Genomic DNA, 16,605 nt, shown 5'->3' on the forward strand with positions numbered 1-16,605 from the left:
ACAGCAGCTCTGTGCACCATCCAACCCACCTGCTCCTTAGGCTAGGGAAAAGGCAGACTTAAGACCCACCTTGGTATTTCAAGGGAGAACAGCATTTTAATGCCAAGGCCTAATGGGCACAGAGCTGCTGCTTCTCTCTTGCATCATTCCGTTTGCCTGAGGCACTGCAGGTTCCCGGAAAACTCCCCCGTGCTTTTCAGGCCCTCAAAGCAGCACTGTATTTTTGTATTTTTGCAGGGTGCCCAGCAACTAAGTGAGCAGCTTAGCAGTAAAGACAGCCTAGAAAGCAGCTGCCTGCTCAGGAGATAAGGTCTCAACTGTGCTGCTGAAGAGTTCAAAAGGGCATTGCCTCCCTCTGGTCTTTCCACACAAGCATGCCCACTACTCCTCAGCAGGAGTGCCACAAGAAAAGCAAGACCAGCATCCTTCTCCAGCTCATTAGTGAATCATCAGTGATCATGGGCCTCCCACCTCCCCCATGACTGGTTTGTCAGGGACAGGAATAGAGACTGAAGAGAGACTTTTTGGAAAGCAGGAATCTGACTGCTCCTGCAGTTTGTGTCCCACCTGAACATGCCAAGCCCCATCATCTAACAGCCTTTCTCAGGGTAACCTGAGATGGAAAAGTGCAGGAAGGAAACCAATTTGAAGCTAGAAGCTGTAGTGTTTCTAGATTAGAAAGTTCTCAGGCCAAAGGGGACCAATCCAACCATCTAATACAAGGTGTTGTTAAGTAAAGACCAAAGGATTTCTGCCTGTGTGCACTGTGCACACAACTTCTGCCAAGGTAAAGTACGCCTTTCTGAAAGACCTACTTGATTTTGAGTCCCCCAGTACTCAAGGCTCCACACTCCATTGGGACTGTTCAGACAGTGGTTTGTCACCCTCACTGAATAGCTCAGCAGTAACTGCCAGTGGCTTCTGTCATCATAAATCTTTTCAAGTAGGGGCCTGTAAACCAAGACCCAGGTCACTTCTTGGATCAATCTAAGGATTCTTAGGTCCTTCAGTGTGAGGAGGGCTTCATTGGTCAAACCAAGGTACTCCTGTGGCTAAATGCCAAATCTCTTCCAGCCTATGCACATTTCTCTACTGAACAGATGCCAGAACCAGTCAGCTACTGCACCACTGGCCAGTGAAGTGACAACCTAAAACCAGACTGGTGTGAGATGCCTTGTGAGCAGACAATAGGTAGAGTAGGTCATGATAAGATGTCTGCCTTGATGAATCCATGAAGCAAAGGTTTCTTTTACTTGGACTGTTGTGAGGCTCTGAAGGACTCATTTATGCATGGAGCTGTCTCTGATTAAGTGTGTTCAAGGATAAGAGCATCCCCTGATGGAATTAATTTACATGGCAGGAGAATTACTTCAACCTTTGCTATCAATACAAAAGCTATCTGAAACAGGTATACAAATCCCCATATTCAGAATTTGTCCTAAGTGTTCAAATATTTATAACTGCATGATCTGAACCTTTCTCCATTTTCATATACCTGCCTATTGTGCAGGTCTAAGACATCATTAGCTCAATTAACGAGGTGGAGGAATGTCTGGGACTGGTATGTTAATGAAGCTGAGTTTTCATCAAAGAGAAGGTCATTCTAAAAGTGGGTAGAGCTGCTCTTCCCTGCCAGAGCTCCCTTTCTAATGGCCATCTCACACTCCTGGTTGCTGTGCATGCTGCCGCCCTCCCTGCAGGGAAGGCTGGCTGCCTGTGCCAACTGCTCATTCCACATAGCGAGTAAATCCCAGACAGACGGTGCTAACAGAAATGTCTTTTTTCCCCCTTTTAATGCCCTTTGCATAATGGCAAGCCCAAAAATCGTTAGTGAAAACGAGCTTATCACAGGGCCCTTTGATAGCCCTAATCTGCTTATGCGCAGCACTTTGAGCTGCCAATCAGAGCAATGCAAACTCCCGCTCTGTGATCACACAGGGCAGAGCCAGGATGAAAGTGATATTGCCTGGGTCACCTCATTATTGAGCTTCTCTGTTAACTCAACTGCAGCTCTTTCTGGTTTCCCCTAGCACTGCAGTGCCAGAAGCAGCAGCCTCACTTGCTCACACAACCCTGGCAAACAGTCACTTCTCCAAAATTACTCTTCCAGCTGCCTGACAGTCACAGACACACCTGTTCTCACAGGATGCCTCACCTTGCAATCAACTGTATGGACCAGGGATGGACTTCTGTGTAAGCAAGGCAGCTGGAATGGGGAGTGAAGGGATGAAAATCCAATGGTTTGGAGACAGTCACATTTAGAACCAAATACCCATATGCTGTCTGTCCAGACAGCTTGTCTGCATGGGAGTAAATTCATAGGGATGCACAAACCCACTCAAATCAATCTCTCCAAAGCAATTTCCCAGCCTGTTATACTCCTCCATCAGTTTTTATGAATCTACCCTAGGGGAAAGACAGTATGATCAAAGGGACACCAAGAAACAACTTACCCCTTGGGTACACCCACTCTGCCAAAGAGCCCTGATCCAAATCCCAGTGACTTTCCCCATTACTCCCTTTAGCAAACTGCATGCCAGCATCCCTGCAAACCCACAGGGGCAGAGGCACTTGGCTTCTCTGTGCCCAGGAGATGGAAAATGGACTGCTTTTTCTTTGTCTCCAGCAGTGTTCAGTGTCAGGCACTTACTGGATTGGGCAGTTCTGGCTTCCACCGTGGGGGTGTAAACTCCTACCCCCAGCTCTGATCGGGCGCCCAGACGGAACTTATACAGTGTGTCTGGTTTGAGACCTTCCACGGCATATGAGGAGGTTGGGTCAAACTCCACCTTTTGCTGCCAAAAAAAAAAAAGGAAACAGATTATTTGGTGTAGTTGGAGGATGCAGAAAAGCTGGTGTGCAGCCATTCTGTGCCCACAGAAAGTCACAGTCACGCTGCCAAACCTGCCTGCAGTCCTGCAGGACTCCACAGCATGGAGCTTCTGGGGTGACACACCAGGATTCTGCAGGGAAGCAGACCTCTGCCACAGCCAAGCTACACTGTCTGGTGTCCAGACTGCACTCACTGGCCTGAGAGCTTTGTGGGAATGCTGGGCCCAGCCATACAAGTTCAGACAAGAGGCAGAGGACACACAAGTTTGTTTTCTCCCAACAGACAGCATACTGCCTGTGAAACAGAGTAAAGCACTTGTCCTATAGCAGTCAGGACCTCTAATGCACTGAAACAGTGCTGCAAAAGTGTTTGTTTTGTTGACACTTCACCTGAAAGGCACTTATTTTTGGCAGCTCTCATGACACTATAATAAGAGGAGAGGGAGAGGACTATGGGACACTCTGATGGTGTCATGGCACAATTCTTGCTATGCTGTCTTGAACCCAGCACTACCTTTGATATATCTTGAACTGGACTTCCTTTAGGGACCTGCAGTAAATGTGGAAGGGCTCTCTCTAGGCCACCTTCAATCTACTTTTTACATCTAACCAGTCCTCAGGCCAGAGACACATGTTGGAGGCCATTTCAGACATGCCCAGAAGTGTGACTGTTTACAGGCACCAGCAGTAAGCATGCCTCAGGGATGCTGTCACAGCATTCTGAACTTTTCCAGTCCCAAACCAGCCACTACCTACTTTGCTGGCATGAACAAGTACTGTTAAGGTCACTTATACAGAAACCAGAATGCCATGTTCCTATTGCATACCACTGAGGCAGAAGAATAAAAAAGAAACAGTTCTGTTACCACCTGGCTCAAGCCCACACCCTTCCCAAGCCAATAAACTGCCATGTCCAGCCCCAAGAGCTGCCAGGCAGGATTCTCACCTGAGTGCCATCCTCTCCTTCCCAGTACAGCAGCTCATATTTAGTAATGCGTTCCTGAGAGGCAGGCAGCCATGTCAACAGGATGCGGGTATCAGACTCTGCTTCTGCCTGGAAGTCAGCTGGCTGGGCAGGAACTGGGAAACAAACACATGGTTAGTGCCAGGAGAGGTGAGAAGAGTTGCATGACCTAGCAAAGTCAGCATTTCACTTTGTGAGGATCCTCTTTCGTTTCTGCCAGAACATTCCTTCTCCCCTGTACTGCGCTCTTAGAACATCTCAGGCCACAAGCAAGCACCTCTGTCACTCAGGTGTGTGACTGTGGAGATTATGCTCACTTCTAGACCCTGACTGCATCCCCAGATCCTTCATTCCATACATGTACTTAGACCCCAGAATGGTCCAGCACTTACACAGGTGTCGACATCCATGTCCAAGACTTTGTGTCACGTTTTTAGCCACTGTATCTCAGACAAAACTGTGGGCTGTTACGTGTACAGAGATTGACGGCAACTCCCCAGGACAATCTGACAGCATGAATGCAATGGCTGTGGGGTGGGAATGCTCCCCCACTCTCTCTGACATGCATTCATTTGAGCACCAATTGCAGTTGTGATGCCTGGTGCGGGTCAGACACAGCTGAGCCGCACAGCGCAGGGATGGCCATGCAGCCAGGCTGTCTCACTCCATACATACCCCCTTGCTGTGTTTTGACCTGGATGATGTCCGAGGGGGGCCCGTCGCCCACCGAGGTGAAGGCCAGGACGCGGATGCTGTAGGTGGTGCCTGTGATGAGGCTGCCCACGGTGGTGAGGTGGCTGTCGTCTGTGTTGTGTTTCTGCCACATGCTCAAAGGCAGGTGCGGGTCGGTGGTGTAGTACACGCGGTACCCTCGGATCTGTCCATTGGGCTCCTCCGGCTGCTCCCACTGGACCAGCATGGTGCTGGCACTCAGCATCCGTGCCTGGACTTTGAGGGGTGGACTTGAAGGAGCTTGCTCTCCTGTCCGGGCCTCCACCAGCTCACTGGGGGGACCCCTGCCAATGTTGTTGACTGCGATGACCCGGAACTCGTACTCTGAGAAGGGGCTGAGCCCACCTATGCTATAGCGGGTTGTTGCCACACCATCCACCTCCTGGAACTGGCCCTCCAGGGATTTGGGCTTGTACTGGATGACGTAATATGAAATGGGGTCAGAGTTGCCTGAATCCCAGGTGAGGGTCACGCTGGTAGCTGTTGTTTCAGTCACTAATGGCTCTGTTGGAGGTTTTGGCAGTGCTGCAATTGGAAGGTAGAGAGGTGTGATTTAAATAATTCAGTCAGCTCAAACCTTGCAATGTGCACAGGGATAAAAATGGAGCTGCCACCTCCCATTAACATTCTTCTTTAAAAGGCAGAAATCATTTCATACTCTATAACATGCATTTTTATATTACCATATATTGCTGGAAGTGGTTCTTAATGGAAGGATAAACAGAGCAATCATGTTATTAGATGTGCTTGACGCACTTACCAGCAGCAGGCTAAATAAAAGTAATTCAACGGGGATGCAGGAATGTTTCTGTCATGGGGGGTTCAGCCAGTAGTGGGAAGATGCTTGCTGGGCTGGGCTGACCCCAGAAGCCAGGTGCACAGCTGATTTACAAAGTAAAGCAATCAAAGCACCAAAGTAATCTGGAGTTATGCCCTTGCTTCCAGAGAGGCAGTATCTTAGACCAAAGGGAGTTCATGGACAATACTGTTACAAGGGTTAATGGGGCAAGGCTTTGTAAGTATTACAGGCAATGCAGGAGAGCTAAAGCCAGAGAAATTACCAACTTTCATATCCACTATTCCACCGAGTAGTGTGTCAAACTGCAACCAGACAGTAAATTGTTACACAAGAACTCTGACAATGATACCTCTGAAGGGTCAATGAGAACAAAACCACTGCGAGCACACATTTCCAGATTTACCACTTTACCACAAGAATAAAGAAAAAGAATGAGTGTGTGTGTGTGAGAAAGATTTGCAGAGTACACAAATACTTTAGTATAATGACTGAATTAAAGTCTACAGTAAGTTTAAATCTCCTACAAACCACTCTAAAGTAATTAGTGACTTGTAATGCAGCTGTGCTGGACAAGGAACTAGGGAAAATGCTCAACCCAAATTAAGATAATCAAGAATTTCATTCTTTGGCAAAGCCATCAGGTTTCTAGTTTCCACATGGTTCAGCTGAGGAAGGCAAGCTCCTTAGCATAGGACATGCCTGCTCTGACTACCAGAGAGAATGCCTTCTCCAGTGCTACTGCAACATGAATACTGAGAAGATCATCAGGAGCTGAACTGGCGTGGCAGGGGAGGGCACACAACCCCACCACTACCCATGGAGGATTCAGGGAGGGCAAACCCAACCTGCACAGTATTATAGCCTGAAGAAACATATTTCTTACAGCATCCTAGGAACTGGCAGCCTTCCTCAGGCTTTCAAGGACACATGAAACTCCTTTTCTTTTGAAGAACCACAAGTTTGACTCCTGACAGCTGTTGGGTGTGCAGTCTTCATGTTAGCAAGGGTAGGTCTGGTACTTTCAACACACTTAAGTGCAATCAGTTCTGTGTAATTTTGCTTCTCCTGTCTGTGCTGAAAATGGTCTGCTTGCCAGCAAGCACAGAAGCAACACTGGGTGAAGGAGTTTGGGACAGAGGCAGTAAGATATCCAGAGTAAAGGTGTAGATAAAGCAGGTAAGGACACAAGGAGGAAGGTGAAGGGCTAAAGGAGTTGAGCAAATTGCTCCCTGTCCTGTGGCATCACATCAGCCACTGAGGGAGAGAGGCAAAGGCATTCCAGCTGTGAAGAGGAAAATGCTGTGAACTGTCAGTGCGACAGTGCAGTTTCCACCTCTTCCCTCCAAGACCAGATCCCATAATGGCCCTTTTTTCTGTACTCTCTTGTGCATCTACTATAGCAAGGAAACCACTGTGTTCTGTATGAAAAGAGAGACTGGAAAAGGCACTGATGAGCAGGTGTTGTGAGTAAAGGGAGCTGGGTGCGGCTAAGGTTAAAAGCATCCTGTGACTAGCCAAGAGAATTTCCTGTTATCTCCAGGTCAGAGAGAGCTAACACTCAATTCTCTGATTTGTTCAAGCAGGAACTCTGTGCTAAAGGTGGTTTTAGTGCAGGAAGGGACCTGCAAGAACAGACAGTCTCAAAAGATGACATATCTGTGGTAATCCAAGCTACAAATCAACTGCAAGCAGAGAAGGAAACGGATACTGTGGCTCTGATAGATCCCAGAAGGGAAAGGCAGGACACCTTCAGCCTCCTGTTAGTGGGTGGGCTACCCTGTGGTCAGCAACTGGCAACAATATCCTCTTTGGAGCAGAGCTACTTGTGAAATGTCAGCAGAAAGTACAGCTGAAGGACAGCATCACAACAAAAAGAAAGGGAAAGAGGCAGAGTAGAAAGGGAAGACATTTACAGATAAGCATGTAACAAATTTCAAATGAACATATATAGCTCCTCCCTGAAGGGTGTGAGGATGGTCATTCTGTTGAGGATCATGGACACTTCACATTGCTGGGCTTAACCTTCTTATCTCACCCTTACTGCAAGAGGACATCTGTGCAAACAGCTCTGCAGACATCCACAGACCCTGCCCCAAGACAGCCCATGGCCCACCACTGTGAAGAGCTGATCCTGCTGATGCACTGAACAAGCCAGACATTGCTGAGACAAACACACACTCAGTGAGGTTCTCTCATGGTGTAACAAGGACCTGGCCTGACATAAGCTTGTCTACTCTGACACTTGCAAGGAGAGAGAAAATGACCTTCAGAGCAAGTATCATCATACTATGAGCAGGAAAAAACAAAGTTGTGGGAACCTCCCTTGGAAACTGGAAAAGTCACAGAAGAGAGCAGTCAATTGGCTGCAGCCAAGGAACTTTGGCAAAGGGCTACACTGTTGAAACTCAAATAGGAGCACTGCAAGTAATAGTTCCTTACCTTTGACAGTGATCTGGGCTGTGGCTTCGATCATGCCAAGGGAAGAGATGGCCACGCAGGTGTAGTTGGCAGACTGCATGATGTTATTCAGCTCCAGGACATTCCTACCGACGGGCATCTCATCTTCTTTGGTCAGTTCCTCCACACCAGCCATCCACTTCACATAGGGCATTGGAGCTCCTACTGCCACGCACGTGAGGTTCACGCTCCCCCCAGGCATCACCTCGTGGTTGCTCGGAGGGATCGAGAATCGAGGAGCAACACGCCGCACTGAAACAAGGAGGAGACAGCTAGTAGGGTCACAGAACCAGCAGAGAGTACTCAGCTGCACTGTTGGGGTACATGAGGAGCAGTCAACACTTCTGCCTGTCTATCCCTCAGGACAGATAAAATGAAGAGCAAAAGCTGTTCACTACTTTGCCAAATTGCACATACTTTGCTCTCCTTCCTTAGCCACTGGCATCTTATTAGCAGAACTCATTAAGAGATGGCTCCATCCCTTCCCTCCAAACACAGCCTTTTGAAATCATATTACTAACATGAAACGTTCCTCCATTTAAATTATATCCTTCTAATTAGAGAGCATGAACAAATACCAGTCACACACTTCTTGCAGGGCCCACTAAACTTCTGCAAAATGTAATCACCTGCTCAGTTTATTAGCTCTGGAGCAAAGCAGCCCATTCCCTAAACCTCATAAGGTTTGGGCAGGGGCAGCACAAGGGTTTCTTTTTGAATTAGCCCATGTGTGCTGTTAAATAAAATATAATTACATTCAAAATGTAACTCAGGTTCTACCTTGGCTCAGAAAATAGTCACCCGAGCTGCATGACATTGTCAGGGCCTGAAGAGATCACCTTGCTGGGCAGGAGAGAACTAATCCTGACAGATGTGAGATCATATCCATTTTGACAGAAGAGAGCTGGGCTGGCAGAACCTTTCCCACCTTCGTGGCAGCTCTTTGGGAGATGTATTCCTCCTTATTGCATTGCACAGCTTCTCTTCATATCAATCCCTTGCTGGGTATTTCATTCAAGACTTATTTGTAAGCAACTCTCAGCTACAATAAAGCTCTAAAGCTGCCTGCCATATGCATTCCCGTCAGGAAAATGACACTGAGAAATGAGGTCCCTTCTTCAGGGTTAGTGTTATGGGCCTATTTAAGCAAGGGTAGAGAAACAACTGCGTTCAGTAAATCTTTGTCTCCTCTGGGCAAGCTCATTTCAGTCTGTAGTTAAAAAGGGAAACTGCTTGGATGTGTCTTGCCCAGCAGCTCTGCTCTCCTCTAGCCTCCTCCACTGGAAGGGCGGCCGTGAGCAGCGGCCGGGGTCACGAGTGACCGGCTGCGAGGAGCTCTCCCTGCCAGTTGTGCTCCTCCATCAGTGCTCTGGTGGGGCAGCGACTGCTGCAGAGCTGGGGCAGGTGGGAACAGGGCAGGAGCCTGAGCAGGGCCAGATCACAACAGGCCACGGGTGCAGCCCGCCCCATGGGCCATGGGGCCTGGGGACTCACAGCTCTGCAGGCCTGGCTCCACCTTTACTGTCGCCGCAGACAGTAAAGCTGCTGACAGCCCCGTGAGCCGCAGAGGTGTCAGCACCGCTTGCCAAGCTTGCTCTACCCAAATCAAATTTCACTAGTGCTCTCTTTGATGATTCATCCCCAAACCATCAGGATTGCAGAAATAGACTGAACACAGAAGCCCCCACACTTGCATGTACAACAGAGCTAAGACTTTGTGATAAATTAAACAATACTGTCAACATCGTGTGTGTACTACACATAGTCTCGGTGACAAAACAGGGCTCATTAGCTCCTTACCAGCCAGGGTAAAGATAACTTAAGGATAACCTTCTTTGCAATTTTTTTTTTTTTTTTTTTTTTAGTATATAAATCCAAAGTCTTGCTGGATGCTTCTTTTAATCAATTATTAAATCTCAAATCAATACCTACATGAGCAATCACCAGTGAAGTGTTACCTGACCAATGAGGCAGTGCTCCCCAAATGAGACAGAACTGAAAGTGTACTCAAATGCTATGCAGTCATGAGAATACGGACTTAACCTGATGGACATGGCAATGGTTTAACATGATGGCATGTATTTCCAACCAAAGCATCCCAGCACCATTCGTTAAGACTCAGGTTTATTTTCCAATGAACACGCTGTTGAATTATTCCAGGTAGAAGCTGTTCAAATTCTGTCCCCGCCAAAGGACCAAACCCACCCACCCAAGCTGTATTAAAACAGAAAAAAACAGCGAACTTTGAGGATAATGCCATATGTGTGCACAGAGCACTCACACACATGCACAAGGCAAACAGGCTAGCAGGCACTGGAGGCCACTACGAAGTCAGACAGACAGTGGTGGAAGGGCAGGACAGGGAGAGGGAAGGCACACAAATACTCACACACAGGGACCTGGGAAGACAATAAACTGGAGGACACAAGGCCATGCAGAAAGGTCAGAGCCCAGCATGCACAAACAGATTTTCACTTCCAACCCTGTGAGACCAGAGGCAGCACAGCCTGCCACAGACTCCCCTCCACCCCACACTGTGTCCCCATGTCAAGCGCCTGCTTTCAGGGTGCTCCTGGGGGTGTGTGAGTCCAACTGGTGCCGTGTCACCCTTGATGCCTGCAGAGGCATGACCTGTGGTGGCTGTGCTGCCTCTCCCGAGGGATGTTAGCAGCTGACATCACTTGCTCCCTGCAGAGAGGGGACAGGCACTTCACCGGGGCTCAGGGCCCTGCAGCAGCTCTCTGCAAGGTGATGGGAAGTCACTCTCCCCTGAGCCACGCACACAGGAGTAGCAGAGGTGGTTGGTGCATTCCTGTGCTTTGAAAAAGGATGAATGACAAGGAAAACTCTCCTGTGGATCAGACAGTGTGAGACCCCCTCACCAGCCTTGGGAGTGTGCACACCATAGCCTGCAGATGCCAGGAAGTTGTGCTGAGCCTCAGCTCTCCAGCCTGGCAACAGAGGAGTGGTTAAACAGGCTTCTGTGGTGCATTCCTACAACCCAGAATGGCTGAGCTGTCTTCCCCTCATTTGCACACCGGCAGGGCTGCTGAGATGGGCTTGCTGCTCTGCACCACAGAGCACCAGTGCCCAAGGCACCAGCTGCTAAAAATGGATGCCCCGTGTAGGGGTCAGCTCTCTACACGGGAGATGGGAGGAGGTCAGGGCAGTGCCTTCAGTAAGAGATCTGGCCCAGACAGTGCTCTGTCAGGAGTCTATGCAAAGGAAGGGATGGGCTCCATCAGCCTCCCATCCTCTTGGGGGATAATTGGCAGCTTCTTGTCCCAGTCAGTATGGAGGGAGAAGGGGAGATGCTGTCAGTTAGCATTAGCAAGAGCTGGCACAGCTCTCACAGCAGCTTGCAGAGCACCATCAACACATTCCTCGGGCTCAAGCCAGCAATTTAAGTTGCTTGCTTTTCTAGCCTAAGAGTCTGGTAATAATTTAAATCAGTGTAACTCCTCAAAAAGCAGCATCCTTAGAATTTCTGTCCAATTTACAAGTCAAATCACATGGGTTATTACAGTCCATGGTTCTACCTTAAGTGCTCCAGAAAAATTTTGTTTTCTTTGTTTTCTGCAGCAATGAAATTTCCCTTTTAATTACAATTTTCTTGACTAGAATTTGCAGTAATTTTTTAATCTTCTTTTTGGATAAGGATCAGAAGAAGGTGGTTCAGAGGTTTTGCAAGAACAGCAAAGGGAAAACTACTGTGAATATTAAAATTGTTTCAATGGACAATACTATAATTCAGGGATTTAACTAAACCTGCAGACTGTCAAAAATGAGATTCATTATAATTCATCCCAAGAACAGGCATCCTAAGGGCTCTGTGCTAGTCCACTATTCCACATATCTCCCCACTGAGAGCATTCCTTAGGAAGTGAAGTGAAACTCGGAGCAGTGAGTGCAGTGCAACCTGAGCCCTGGATCTCACAGGACTGGGAGAAATGAGTGTGGAGTCTGACTCCCTACTCACAGGGGGGACTGCTGGGGGAAAGGAGGGGAGCAAGCAACACTAGAGCCACAAAGGTTGAGAAATGTTAATAATTTAACATGCACTAACATGCACATTCCTTGCCTTGAAAGCAAAGAGCTTCAATTGATTGTCTGGCTCCTTTCAGCATGGGAGTGGCTGTTTCCACATGTCTCATGTTCCCTCTGAGAGTGAAGTTACCCCTTTGGAGAACCAGGGACATCCTCCTCCCTGCTGCTGTCTGCAAAAGCTGTAGGCTCTAAGCTCAGGGCTCTCAGGCTGGTGTCGTTAGTCCCTCTCATATGCTGAGACACTGCTGGCATCCAGGGAGGCTCTGCTAGAAACACAAAGTGCCAGAAGGACTGGCCAGGCTTCCAAAGTCGTGCAGAACTGCTAGGGAAGGGGGAAACCAAATTTCCAAATTTTCCCGATGGCTCCCTTGGCCACAGTACAGCGCTTGTCCTCTGCATGAGGGAACAGCAGCCTGAAGTCCCTTGTGCTCTGAAGGAGAACTAGGACTGCCTGGTCTGCTGCTCCTCCCCAGTCCCAGCACAGACAAGGCAAGGTCAGGGGGCTCTGCTCTAACCTCCCAAGCGGGATGAACAGCAGAGTGCCATGCAGGGGCATATCTTTGAGAGTGTGAGATTGTCCAATTTAATTACTCAAGCCAGGCAACCTGAAGGATCCCTGGTGAACAGGGTGTGTTCTTGCCCTCACCAGACTGGTCATCTGTCAAAACTCTTGCCTTCCTCAGGAACCACCTCCTCCAAGTCGGGAAGGAGTGAATTTAGGAGCTATCCTCAAATATGATCATTGGTCTGCATGGTTTACTCATCTGTAGACACCTTTCATCTCTCCCCAGTGCTATCATTTTACGAAAAGACTTCAAACAGAAAGACAGTTGCTGAAGTCTCACAACCTATTGACAGAACCAAGAGAAGGAGAGGAAAAATTGGAACCAGAAAAAATGCATTTACAGTCTAATCTTGTGCTCAAACAATGCTGTACTATTTATGCTCCCAATGTATCCTTGAGTGCTGACATTTTATAGACAATTTCCAAAACAGGGCCTTGCCATTTTTGGATTATATTTCAGCTATAACTTTTAGGTCTAATTATTTGTGCTGACAACCACATATAAAAGAGGATATATCATTACAGTAGTGCAGCACTGGAGACACATCAGCATTCAGCATACTGACATACTAATAGCAAAGTAAGGGAGAGCAAGATTGTGGAGCTCTGCAATTTGCATTTGCTCTCAGAAATTTCTCTGATGAAAATAACACAATATTAAGGAGGGGAATAAGAGAAAAGATCCACTGTATCAAGATAAAATAACTTGTTAATAAATAACCTTGTAGCAGTCACAGAGCAATAATTAAATGCATGGGTTAGCAGTACACAGTTTTAAGTAAAGCTGGAAAAATGTACGATGTAATTATCAGTGCCAAACAAATTATAAGCATGGCAAACCCCAATGGAATATTTAGAAACTAATTTCTGGCTTCACATTAAATATTTGTGTATGTAGGTATTTTTGGTGGAGTGGGACAGAAGGGTTGACACAAAGAATGAGAAATTCTTCACTCCTGCCACCTTATACCCATTCTCATCTGCCTCCCTTCAGCTAAACAATGTGGCTAAAACATTTAAGTGCCCTGTCAAAGGTTTAGTCTCCAGAGGTGTCTCACAGCAGTGCTTCAAATTCACTGAAATCTGGGAGGCTTTGGGCCTTGGCTTTGATTTCCTCTCTTTTCTTCCTTGTTCTCATTTTTCATCATTGTCTTGGGCTGAGGTAATTTTATCATCCACAAAATCTATTTTTAGAAGATAAACAACAAAGGTCCCATTCCTCAGTACAATCTAAATGAGACCATGTTCCAGGGAGAGAAGTGGGATCGAACTCAGTGTACTGAAACAGCCGCTATGACAATTTGTTAAAACTTGTTCCAGTGATGATCATAAGACAATTCATCCAGCTGCCTGATAGTTTGTGTGACAAGCCAGAGTCTCTTCCCCATGACACCTGGGGAGCTGTGTGAGCATCCCTTACCTTCAGTGGGTGTGGAAGGACAGACCCCCATAGAACCTGTTCAGTGAAGGAATCATCTCTGGAAACTAAATCCAGACTTCTGCCAGAAGCACCAGCCTTCCTCAGCATGAAATCATGAGTGCTTTGAGCTAGGTCTGAAGCTAGATTTAATTTAAAGGCTGGAGCTGCCTTTCACTCCTGTCCTTTATTCACCTGGCTCTCTGAGAGCAGCAGGACAAAGCAGAGCAAAGCACCAGTCCGGTTTTGCTGAGCGCCTGTGAGCTCCTGGCCATGTCACCACAGGCCTCCCTGAGCCATCTTTGGTATGGCTGGGGACACTGCCAGAGCTCCCTGCTCTCCTGCCAGCAGGAGGAAGACCCAGCCCCAGAGAAGGAAGGAGAGGCAGACCTGCTTGTGCCAAGGGCCCTTGTCTGAGCACGGAAAATGGACTACCCCAGTGCAGCGACTGCTGAGGAGCAGGAAACAGGAGCAGGGAAGTTGCCTCAGCACAAGGAATCTGAATCTCAGCGAGCTGCCCCTGCTGCCTTGTGGCAAGGGAGGGCAGCACGCTGGGTTCTCCTCCAGCTGAGATCAAAGTAAGCCTTTTGCCTCTAGAGAAAGTTAAAACTTTTAAAGCTTCAGGAGGAATTAAGGAACCCACATTCTTTAGCAGCTTGTGAGGGGACTGATCATTCTGATCTCTGCTTCCAAAGACTGTTCTTGCTCTCCAGCCAGAAAGCAGCAGCAATTTAGAGGTATTACATTTGCACCTGGCATGAATGAAGGGTTAGAAAAGGATCCCACACAGAGCAGCATGCACTACTTTCTACCCTGCCTTTGACAAAACTGTCCTGGCTAGTATTTGCATGCAAAATATATTCTGTGCATTTTAAACCTCAAGCAGCAAAGGCATGCAAGCAAAGTATCAATGCCATCACCAGAGTCACAGCAAACAGTAAGCAGATTTCACCAGGCACACTGTGGCTGTGCCTGGAAAGGAGCCAGTCTGCAAGGCCCCCTTCCCTTTGGGGATGGTTCTCCTCTCCCTACTGGAAAAGTCCCATCTGACGTGGCGTACTCTAGATGGATAAGAAGTGAAAAGGACCAACCTTCTCGCTGATCTGAGAGATGAAAGTTTGTTTTGTTTGATGGCAGAGTGCGATGAAGATGAGGAGGGAATAAAAAAAGACAAGGAAAAACACAGAGAGTAAAAACAGGCCAAGCTTCATCTGTCCGCACACCACTGAAACGACAAGACAAGACTACAGAGGTCAGCCATGACTTCCCACCACGCACACACCACTCCACAGCAGGGACAAGAGGCTGCACTCGCACTGCTCTGGCCCAGAGCAGGGCTGGCCCCCTCTGCCTCCCTGACCCACTCACCACTCGTGGCAGCAGGGCAGAGGGGACTGCACATCCCATGCATCCCACACATCCCCACATGGAGGGTGCTTCAGGGATGGCCCCGCTCTGGGCCAGATGCTGGACACACAGACATGTTTGTATGTGCAGAACACTCACACACACACAGAGCAAAGGACTCCAGCCATCGCACTTGTGCTCCCACACACCCACTCCAGCTACAGAGATGATGGCAAAGGCACTTTAAACCCATAGACCACACACTGGGAAGACCATATATGTAAATCCAAATTTTATAAAGTATGAAAGAAATGCTCCAAGTGGTGAATCGAAATATCTTCTACCATGAAGAGCTGTTCTCCCTCTCCAAACAGAGAGCTAAATGCAGCAGAGAGGTATTAGGCAAGTGACAGACATGCGCAGTCTCAGCTGGGCTCAGTTTTGAGAGCCTTATTGGTACATTGTGCTGCGAGTGAGAGATGGACAAGAAATCAGAAGGACAAAAACACCCAGAGAATTGAGCAGGTCCCAGTTTTTGTTCCTGCGGGAGAGACAGCAGAAGGTTAGTTGCATTTTCCTTATAGACAAAGGAGATCTTATTTCTCTAGCAGGAGTGACCTCACTGCAGCTACAGATCTGTGGCATACCAGCTGTAATCGAACCCTCGCTGAGAGAATACACAAATGGATTTGATAGTTAAAGACTGCTTATGAGTCACATTTTTGATGGGGGAAGGAGAAGGTGGGGGAAGGAATTTGCTTTCCAGCAGAAACACTGCAAATAAGAGAACAGCATGTGGCATTATACAGTGCAACAGTACAGTAAGCCATTTTCAGCAATCAGAGGACAGGAATTTTAACCAACACTGACACAGTACAGGCAAGGCAACGAGGTACCAATAACAGGTACCACAGTGGCCTGTGGAGTGTAATGGAGCTTGCTGGAGAACAGCAAAACACTTATTTACATTTTTTCAAGTGAATTGACACCAGGGAACTTGAACCAGCTAACTCAGAGCTTAACTGGCCTGTGAGGGCCATATCCAGCAAGGAGCCCCATCAAGACATCTTTTAAACAGTCCCAAGCTTAAAGTCCAGGTTTCCTCCATCCTGCTTTAGAAAAGGGGTTTACCTCTTGCTCTACAAAACCTTAGCATAAGGCTCATTTGATCCTGTGAGACCCTGTGATGGGAGGGAACCTCTTTATTGCTGCTCCCAAGCCAGCAATTTATTTCCTAATCTAATGGAGCGTATCACATCTGCATGGCTTCAGCAGGCAATGAGGGGCTCCTGCCTCCTGTTCAGCTCTTCCCAACAGGGAGGATTTGTTTCCTGCCCTTGCTCAGGAAGGACAGTGCTTCTGGCAAAACTGCTTGTGGAAGGCTGCATTTCTGGAAAGCAGCACTAACATTGCAATAGGGCAACACAAACCCCAAGTGCTGCCAG

The 16,605-nt window shown here is 47.8% G+C and overlaps 1 protein-coding gene across 15 annotated transcripts in view; it reads right to left on the reverse strand.

Annotated features, from left to right (window-relative positions):
- PTPRF (protein tyrosine phosphatase receptor type F) overlaps positions 1 to 16,605 on the reverse strand; it is a 375,435-nt gene that overhangs the window by 65,604 nt on the left and 293,226 nt on the right. For all 15 annotated transcript variants that reach the window (XM_077785383.1, XM_021528150.2, XM_021528106.2 and 12 more), the window contains 4 exons: positions 7,767 to 8,036; positions 4,472 to 5,053; positions 3,779 to 3,912; positions 2,651 to 2,795 (listed from right to left, as the gene is read on the reverse strand). In XM_077785383.1, coding sequence (XP_077641509.1) covers positions 2,651 to 2,795; positions 3,779 to 3,912; positions 4,472 to 5,053; positions 7,767 to 8,036 — 1,131 coding nt within the window. The remainder of the gene's footprint in view (positions 1 to 2,650; positions 2,796 to 3,778; positions 3,913 to 4,471; positions 5,054 to 7,766; positions 8,037 to 16,605) is intronic.

This window comes from Lonchura striata, chromosome 9 (assembly GCF_046129695.1).
Source record: "Lonchura striata isolate bLonStr1 chromosome 9, bLonStr1.mat, whole genome shotgun sequence".
NCBI lineage: Eukaryota > Metazoa > Chordata > Aves > Passeriformes > Estrildidae > Lonchura > Lonchura striata.